This window comes from Chlamydotis macqueenii, chromosome 7, assembly GCF_036417535.1.
Source record: "Chlamydotis macqueenii isolate bChlMac1 chromosome 7, bChlMac1.mat, whole genome shotgun sequence".
NCBI classification, from domain to species: Eukaryota; Metazoa; Chordata; class Aves; order Otidiformes; family Otididae; genus Chlamydotis; species Chlamydotis macqueenii.
In genome coordinates, this window is record NC_141562.1 from 10,707,021 (window position 1) to 10,717,149 (window position 10,129).

General features: G+C 42.0%; 1 protein-coding gene across 1 annotated transcript; it reads left to right on the plus strand.

The window, feature by feature from the left end:
* Window positions 1-2,167: 2,167 nt before the first annotated feature.
* Window positions 2,168-9,741, plus strand: CDK1 (cyclin dependent kinase 1). Its single transcript, XM_010115270.2, has 7 exons — window positions 2,168-2,216; window positions 3,646-3,802; window positions 4,910-5,033; window positions 5,432-5,602; window positions 6,098-6,261; window positions 6,391-6,532; window positions 9,445-9,741. Exons 1-7 carry the CDS (start codon window positions 2,180-2,182, stop codon window positions 9,556-9,558), a joined length of 909 nt encoding a protein of 302 aa, XP_010113572.1. The 5' UTR covers window positions 2,168-2,179; the 3' UTR covers window positions 9,559-9,741.
* The last annotated feature ends 388 nt before the right edge of the window (window positions 9,742-10,129 follow it).

Genomic DNA, 10,129 nt, shown 5'->3' on the forward strand with positions numbered 1-10,129 from the left:
GTGGCGCTTGTATCTCACTGCTGCAGGGACTGTAGATTCCAAAGGAACACGCTGGCCCAGGACCATCGGTGCTGATGGGATGTGGGTGCCCGGGTGGGTCAGCAGCATGGCAGAAACCACAGTGAAACTACCCTGCACAGGAAAGACCTATAAAACTAGAAACACATTCAGTCTGCAAATCTGCTCAGCACTGATGTTTTGCAATGTTTGAAATAGCATTTTCCCAAGCTTTTTTTTTTTTTTTAAATAAATATAAGTGTATTCCATTACTGCTTCCCCAGGTACTGACGGAGTGAGGCTGCAACTCCTGGAGCACTCCTGAGCAAAGCCACAGGTGCCTCTCCTGTTACATTCCCAACCCTTCTTTCGGAGGCTGGGACAGCCTAGGGACTAATTGTTCCTAATCTGGGAGCAGTGATACAGAACTTTAATTTGTCTATAAACATATGTCCCAGCTTCTGGGAAATTAAGTTACCCAATGACCTTTCATTAATGTGTGCACTCTAAAACCAGCTTCAAAAGTCACAGCAGTACTTCACAGATCAGCACCCTTGCAGCCACAAATAATGAATTATGCTTTGGCCCACCACGGCATCTACATCTAAAAGACTTGCCTGATGCGAGGGAGCAGCTGCCGCCACAAACCTAGCTTGATCCAAATATGATTATATTCCCTGTACTGCACAAACAGCCTAATGTGTTATTTGAGCAGTGACCAGTTTACCCACTAGCACCATCCCAGCGCAACTCATCGCGGCAGTGCGCTCGTATCGCACAATTTGGGCAAAAAAAAAGTTTTTAGGCGACAGGGAAGCACCCGCCCGCGCCACAACTCCTGCCCCCGCCCGCCTCGGCCGCGAACCAAGCGGACGCCCTGCCTCATCCTCAGCTTGCTGCGCCCGGCCGCACCGATTCCACCGCGGAAGCAGAGGCCGCCTTTCTGCCTCGCTTTGGCGCCGCCGCAGCGGCGCGCGCTGATTGGCCGCTTTGAATCATCTCGGCGCGGCGCCATTGGCGGAGCGCGGCGTCGCGCGCCTAGTTCGAATGCGCCGCGCCCGCCCCTGAGGCTGCCCGGGACGTGCTTGCGGCGGGGAGCGGGCTCGGCGGCGGCGGCTCAGGTGAGGGGCGGCAGCGGGGGCTTCACCCCGGCACCTCGCTCTGCACCTCGCTCTGCACCGGGGCTGGGGAGCCGGTTTTCCGTAACGGCTGCCTTCCCCTCGCGGGATGAGCCCGCCAGTCCACTCCCGGCCTGGCAGCGGGGCGAGCGGCCGGTGGCTGACGGACCGGCGCGGGGCCGGCCCTTCCTCGGCCGGCCGGGGAGAGCTCGCCGCGGCTCCCCGTCCCTCTCTGGTGGGGGCAACGCCGCCCTTGAGGCCTGGGGAGGGAGGGAGGGAGCTGGGCAGGGCGGCGGCGGCTGCTCGGGGCTTCTTCCGTCCCCGGTCGCTGTACCGGGGCGGTTTGGAGGTGGTGCGAGCCGTGACAGCGGAGCGGGAGCTGGGCTGCGGCGGAAGCGTGCTCCCGGCCGCGCGGTGAGCGCGCATGGGGCGAGCGCCCGCCGCCCGCCTGAACCGGGAAACCTCCCCTGGAGCCGCCAGTTCGCTGCCGGCCGCCTAAGGCTTCCGAACCGGGTGCTGAGGCTCAGCCGTGCTCGGTGGAGCGGGTGAAGAGCGGCTCGGGAGGTGCGAAGCGCCGGTCCCGCCAGGTGCTAACGCCTCCGGGCAGCTTGTGCCCGCTGAGGCGGGTGAGGTTTGTAGCTCGGAAGGCTGTGCTGTGTGCTTATCGAACGATACGGGGCTGGCGTTCCCTCGCCTTGCTAACGTCAAACCTTGTGATTTTAGATAGTAAGGGTCCTGCTAATGAGCGACTATGCAAAATTAATGAGTGGAGTCTGGTTTTTTTTCTGTTGCTAGGAGGAGCTTTCTTCACAGAAGCATCCTTCTCCCTTGAGGTGATGCCTAGTCATACTTTGGGATGCAATTTTTCTAGTTGGAACCCTGAGTAAAAACTTGTGATTTTTTTTTTATTGAGAACAATAGGCGTTCCATGTTACTTCCTAATTATGTACAACAAAACTAGCTCCCAAAGATCTGGCATAATTTCAGTGACTTGGCTGTGTACGGGACAGCAAGTATTTGCCCTCATGATTTTTTTCTTGTTCATTTCAGGGATAACCATAACAATGGATGATTACACAAAAATAGAGAAGATTGGGGAAGGTAAGTATGGAGAACCATGAGCCTTACGATGCTCCTCAGTTGTTAAGAGTCATCAAATGTCATAAAGCTCTGTGCACTCTGGCTATCAGAGGAACTACTGAGATTCTGCTGACTGGCAAAATAAGCCTGTGGTTAACTGCAGTAATTACCTCTATATGCAAAAGCTTTCAGACTGCCCTTCTTTTGAAGATGACACGGTCTATTTGAAACAGCTGACCGGTGTTGAGAAGCCTCTGCCTTTGCATTGATGGGTAATGGTGTAATTTCTGCAACAGGAGAAAAAAAAATGTTCTGAAGTCTGAAACTGATTAGGCAGCTCCTCCCTTTCTTTTCTATGAACTTGTGTACCAGTTGGTCCTGAGGCTGTACTGCGAGGTATACTTACTTTGCTTGGAGCTGCTGATAGGGGGTAGTGCTCTGTGGATGGGTCTGCTTGGATTACATCTGGTCACTACACTCATCAAGGGAAAAAGCTGATTGCAAGCCCCTGTGGAGATATGAATTTTAACAATTAATTTATTGTAAGGCACTAAGAAGGTTGCTTCAATGCAGATGTTAGTCGTAACCCTCCTTTTACTGGAAACTTGGCCAATGTTAAATGTAGAAGTCAGTGTATTTTCTAGTGCTTCAGCCTTATGTAGACTTGAGAATCTGCAGTACGTTACTCTGAGAAGGTGCTCTCTAAGGTAATTGCAAAATGTGTGGGCCCAGATCTTACAACAAAGCTTTGTAACCGAAGCCTTGTGCATGATTTTTTTTTTTCTGAAAGAAACTAGTTTGAGCTTAATCTGAGGGATTAATGCTTAAAAAAGGGGAAAAGAGAATACTTAAACTGTCCTGGTTTGTTGAGGGTTCTACTTCTGTGAACACTGATAATTAAAATAGATTATTGATTTGAGACTTGCTACTGGTTCCAATTCTAGCTTCTGCTGAGACCCACAGCACTACTCTCTCTCCTGCACTGAGGATTGTGCTAGAGGTATTTCTATAGATCTGAGCAGCGGATGGAGAGATCTCTGCTGAGGGAGCACTACTTTATTTTTTTTCTTGCAGCTAAACCTTTAACCTTTTAATTATGATGTATCAATGGCAAAATCATAACCCCTTGGGGATGAAGAGGTGTAGTGATCTTGCCTGGAAGTCAATCAACCTGCAACTCAAATAGATCTGACTTTACAACTACATCTTCCAAATACTCAAGTTTCACACTTACACTACTATGTACCCAGTCCTAACTGATTATACTGTTTATGGGTGCATGCTGTAAAAACAAAACTATTGCATGGTTCAACTGCCCAAAATATCAAGCCAAATAAACAAATACCTGATTGTGAGGACTCTTGTCTATGTTGGCAATTCTTATTTGCAATGACTTATCTGTACCTGAAACTGGTATTCCCTATGTGCGTTTCACTGTCTTTTTGTTCAGGTACCTATGGTGTTGTGTATAAAGGTCGGCACAAAACCACAGGCCAAGTGGTTGCAATGAAGAAAATACGTCTAGAAAGTGAGGAGGAAGGTGTTCCAAGTACTGCTATCCGAGAAATTTCTTTATTAAAAGAGCTGCATCATCCCAATATAGTCTGGTATGCATATACTGGTATTTAGCTAAACTCTTTGAAGGGCACTAGGTCCCTTCAGAAAATAAATCACTTTTTGACCATTCTAGTGAAGTGAGAGCTACTCTGCTTAATATGGTGTCCACTTTGCAGCAAACAGCTATAGTCCCAAATCCTGTGTTTATGCCAGTTTTCTAATTAAGACTTCCTCATGCTGCCTTTTCCTATTCCAGGAATCTAACACATTTTTGTTGATTTTGTAATTTATGTAAATAATCTTTGGAGTGGTTATTGTCAGAATGGAGACAGCGTACCTCATGAAAACTGGTTGGAGCTGTTACTTTACTCAGTCTTGGAACTCTGGCCACCTTGGAACAGACCATTTGACCTTAGTGTTGTCATATGAGCCCCTGCCATCACTCACTGCCTTGCAGTTCTATAGCAGAGATTTACATGTTGCATTACGATGCTGTCACAGCTGGTGCATCTGAGCAATGAGCAAAACTTCCATCAGTGACTGACCACTTGACGTGTAGAATCATCTCTGCTATTGTCTTGCCCACAAAATATTTACTTGCTCTTTGATGCAGCAAAATACTTTAATGTGCCTTAAAGATGGCCAAGTTACAGCCATGTAGAGTCTCAGTGTATGTATGCTTGGGTTTAGGAACCCTTATAATCTATTAAGGATGAAGGAAATACTTCAAAACCTGTGCAAATCCTGTTGTGTCTACTAGGTTCCTATTATAATATTTCATTAAATGTTCCTAGTAATTCAAGCTTTGCTGTAATAAGCCAGCTTCAAATGGAAACTAGGCACCAACATATGCAGACTTTTTTAAAGGCAACAATATTTTTTCCCCATACTTCCTGTGTCTGATACTAGGCATGAGGGAATGTAAGTTTAAGAGGAAGCATATAGGGTGTTTATCTCAGTCTGACACTATTTGATGTACTCGATTTTTCCAGACAACAGTGTAACTCACTAAGTCTGTTAACCTTTGAAGACTGAAAGCTTTTTAAGGCTTTCATAATAGGAACCTGGAAATGTCAGCTTGTGTCCCTGCTGAGAGGGGAGATTTAACTGTGAGTCCATGCACTGTGCAATGGAGTGATTGTATGCTCAATTTTTAGTCTTCAGGATGTTCTTATGCAGGATTCAAGACTGTACCTCGTCTTTGAATTCCTTTCCATGGATCTCAAGAAATACTTGGATAGTATTCCATCTGGCCAATATTTGGATCGTTCACGTGTTAAGGTAATGAGGACGATTTCTTAATATAGGAGAGATTAATCTAAAGAAGATGACCTACAAAGCTATAAGCAGCTCTTATTTTCAGTATAATTAACTCCTAGAGGAGAAATGAAAGGTTAAAGCAGCAGCTGTGGATAATAAGATGAATGCGAGCTTTGCTCTTAAATGCCACTTCAAATTCTTTCAGTTACTGAAATTAAATTGCCTTAAACTAAGCTGAAGTAAAGAATTAATTTGTGTGGCTTTGATTTATATTAACTCAATACCTGCAAGGCTTTGGATCTCCATTTCCTAACACTATGTGGAGAGCTAATGTAAGCTTTATGTTGCAGAACACTAACTTGTACTAAAGGTTACTCTTTCTTTTTTTTTTTTTTTCTCCCACTTCATCCTTTCTACAGAGTTACCTGTATCAAATCTTGCAAGGTATTGTCTTCTGCCATTCAAGAAGAGTTCTGCACAGAGACTTAAAACCTCAGAATCTCTTAATAGATGACAAGGGAGTGATTAAACTGGCAGACTTTGGCTTGGCTCGAGCCTTTGGAATTCCAGTGCGGGTATACACTCATGAAGTGAGTGAGTTGGAACATCCTCTTGGTGACTTGGACAATGCTTACTAGCTTCCTGGTAATAACTGCATATAAAACAGCTAAAAAAAGTGTCATGGAGCTTTTGAAGTCATAAACTAACAGTATCAAAAAGTTGTATTTTGGTTTTGTTTTATTCAATGGCTTTCCATCTCCCAGACTGTGGTTTTACTCTAAGGTTCCAAAGCATCTTACGAGTCCCACTATTACCTTGACAATGAATCAGATGGGCCAGAACTTGTCCTGCTCTTTGGGAAGTAGTGTAGGCAACTGCTTTGCTTGCAGTAGAAACTACTGTAATGGAGTTGGTAATGCTTGTCTATAATGAAGTTTGAAACTAGGATTTTCAATAAAACTTCTAGCACTAGTTGTTATTTTAACAAAAAAGAACCTGTTAATGTTAATGAATGAGCCATTGTGCTTGCAGTCAGTTAGAGGACCTGATTCTAGAAATTATTTTAAAATTTTCTTGTTCAATAGGTAGTGACACTGTGGTACAGGTCCCCAGAGGTGTTGCTGGGATCTGCTCGTTACTCTACTCCTGTAGATATATGGAGCATAGGTACCATATTTGCTGAGCTGGCAACGAAAAAGCCGCTTTTCCATGGGGACTCAGAGATCGACCAGCTCTTCAGAATCTTCAGGTATGACAAACTGAACCTTTCCTTGCTACTTGTGCAGCATTGCAAACAGTGCTGTGCACTTAGTAAAATCATAGCAGTGCATACAGATTTCAAACTAAACTGCTCAGTATTTTGCTTATGCTTGCCTAGAGCTCTAGGTACCCCCAACAATGAGGTATGGCCTGAAGTGGAATCCCTGCAAGACTATAAAAACACATTCCCAAAATGGAAACCTGGCAGCCTGGGAACACATGTCAAAAACTTAGATGAAGATGGACTTGATCTGCTGTCTGTAAGTAGTCTTTTTTTAAACTGCTGATGAAACTGCACAGGTCATTTCAAATATTCTAGAATACATAAAGCTATACTAATTAGTCTTGGCTGGAATTAAGATATGGAGGTCTTCAAACTATCAGCAGTGGTATGGGCTGTTGTTCTTGTAGAACTGACACCTTGTGTGATGTTCACTCCTTTCGTGAATAATAGATGACTACTCATTAAGCAATTATGCCTCAGCTTTTTTTATACTAACAAGCCAGGTACAAATTCAAAGTGAGGATGAGCTTTTACAAACAGGTCTAAGTGAAGGCTCCTGCCCACAAACTCTAGCTGTCACCTTCCCGGTGAACCTAATTATGATGTGGCTGTATGACTGCTGATACAGCTGGAAATGTTTTTCTTTTATGGTAGCATGTGGATTAATCTTGGTGGGCCCATCTTGGTTAAGCTTTCATGGTGGTCTTAACTGAATAAAGAATGATGGAAACAGCTGAGTTTATTGATGAGCTGTGAAACTGGGGCTTAGTTTAAGTGTCTGTCTCTATTGGCTTTAAACTTTGAGTTGGTTTTTTGGCTGTGGTGAATTAACTTGGTAATAAATTGGTATATTTCATGTCTAGGGTGAGTTTTTTTTTTTAGTTCTGTGGCTGTGTAGTTCAATTACCACACTAACCTTTTATTTGACAAGATCTTAATCAGGCTTTTCTGTTTAGTGCAGACTAATTAAGATCACATATTGGGTGTGATTGTAAATGCACTTAAGTATAAGAATGTACCTTAGTGACTTATCCTAAAGCTGTATTTATACAGTGCAGACTTGCATACGGGGGCGTGAGGGAAGTGCTCTCTGAACCTTGTAGCAGTGTCTTACAGAGATCACTGACTTAAGCTGGGAGTAATTCCTCTGTGTCCACTGACAGCATAATTATTAAATCAGTTTAAAGTAGAATTGTTACTGAAAGTATTTACAAACTGAAATAAATTGAATAGGCAAGTGAATGCTGATGATACAGTTGTGTAACTGGCCTGATAAGTACTTATCTGAATTTATTTGTGGCTTTGTTGTGTAAAACCAAGGTTTTGAGCTGGTGCTTATAAAGGCAAAAGAAGTTATTGTTTCTTCAAATGGTGTTAACACAATACTAACCTCAAAGAATATTAAATTCTGTAAAATTTTGTATAGTTTTGCTTTAAAATAACAAATGTTGAAATTTTAGCTTTCTATTAATGTCTGGTGAGAGTGGTATGGCTGAATTCTTAGGCATCTGTAATCCATTTAAGTTTCCTATGGCACTTCTAAGCCTGAAGCAGTAATATAACTTTAAAGGAAATAATACTGAATATTTCATTATACAGCACAAGCTCAGATGTGTCAATGAAAATGTTAATTTCTCTTTCTAGACTACTGCAGATGGAAGTAATATGTAAAAAAACCCCTATTTTTGAAAAGGAGTTGAATATTTTTGTGTTAAGGACAATTGTTTGAGTGAAGTTGTAAACTTAAGACCTTCATAAGCTAAATTACTTCTGTGGCCAGCATTTCAAAGCACTTAATGGCTGTCATCAAAAGCTTTAGTTTTTCCTGGAACTTAGTGTCTGATAGACCATGTTCCAGACTGCTTGGAGAAGAAACAGTCAATCTAGCAGCTGAAGTACTGTAGTCTCAATGTCACAGCATCCCTTTTTCAGATAAACTTGCCCCTTCTTCTCTGAGTCAATTTTAAGAGAACCTTTTTGATTTTCAGTATTAGCTATAGGATACTGTTGTTCTGGGGTATGGCTAATGGGAACTGTCACTTAAGGTAAAACTGGACACACCAGGTTTAATCTAGAGACAGTGTTGGTTTGGCAGTAGTTCAGAGAATATGAATGCAAATTCAGTGGTTTAAAACAGCTTGGAAGACTCCCAGTAGGATTAAATCTAGAAACAGTTAAATGCTAAGACTGAATACTGGGCCGAGTAATACTGGATAAGTTTTGTGGTTGTTTTGTTGGGTTGGTGATTTTTTGTTTTGTTTTTTTTTTGTTTGTTTCTTTCTGGAAGATAGATTTGTCGTGGGTATTGGAGAGAAGCAGCTGTTAGAGTCCTGATTACTTGAATTTGAAACGTACTTTCCTTTAGAAAGCAAAAAGACTTAGCAGAGACTTTGCTAGTTTTATGTCTAGTAGAAAACTGCTAAATGCTTCATGCCTTTCCTTTTTTTTGGCCCCTGACTGTATGATATAAACTGTAGATGCTTGCTTTTTTTTTAACTCTACTAGCAAAACAAATCTCTTATATGTTCTAGGAGGCATTTTAGTGGCTATGGCATCCCCTCTATTTCCTCTTGTCAACTTTATTGTTGAGATTTTCAGTTGAAATAACATTGCAAAGAAACAGAAGTTTTAAAACTTGGTTTTGTCAGTTCTGCCTTCTTGTGTACTACTTTGCTATCTGAATCCAGTAGCTGAGTGATGGTTCACTTTTATATTTTTAACTGTAAAACACTGCACCAAACTTGAGTAGGAGCAATTTGACATCAGTTTCATCAATGTCAGCTTAAAACTGTGGGGACCCCTTGTTCTTGTAAGCATTTTGGGCTTTAGCAGCCTAAAGCTTATTAATTTCACTTAGTTGAGAAGCTGAGACTAATAACTATTGGTATCAAGTCCTGATTTTGGACTTAGTTCAGTGCATATGGTAGCCTGATACATGCATGGGCTTGGTTATTGAATGGGAGAATAAATATTACATCACTTCCAGAGATGTTATGCATTACTATTGACTTCTGGGTGGAAATGATCACTTCATCTATGAGAAATCAACAAACATGGGGGGGAAATTTGTGTTCATGGTTACTTGATTATTACTGTGGTTAAAAATCTACCTCTAACATTACTCTCTAATGAAACAGCAACTAAAATGTGTTTCCTTTTTTCTTCCAGAAAATGTTAATTTACGATCCTGCAAAAAGAATTTCTGGCAAAATGGCTTTGAACCATCCCTATTTTGATGACTTGGACAAATCCACTCTTCCTGCTAATCTGATTAAGAAATAATAGACCTTTGGACTAAATCAACCAGAGTGAAATAATTGTGATTACTTTTACTATTAAGTCTGTCTAACATGTATGTCTGTCTTTCTGCTCTAAAACTGTGGCTGTGTGTTAGTTTGTTTTGTTTTAAGTGTTATCTAAATGTAAATATTAACCTGTTAGTGCTGAGTTCAAATACAATGCAAATATTGCTGCCATTAATGCAGTGAACTTTCTATAAATAAAGCTTTAAACCCAGTGAAGGACTGAACTAATTTCCAGACCAGACTGAGTGCTCCACAAAAGGACTCCGTTTTCTTTACAGTGTGCTGATAAAGTACCACTTGTCTAAAAAGATTGTGGAACCTAAACTACTAAATTGCTGTTCTTCATATGATAGGAAGAGATGATAGGAAATTCCTCTGAAGTTTGAGTTGTTCCAGTATAACATCAGTTCAAAATTTTACTTGAGCTTGGCGATCAATGTGCCAAAGGACATGCAAATGAGATAATCTGAACTGAAGAATTGCAGGCTACTACCAAAGCCAAGTAGATGGCCAAGCTCAATTTAGGATTTGAGGTTTTTGAAGGTATT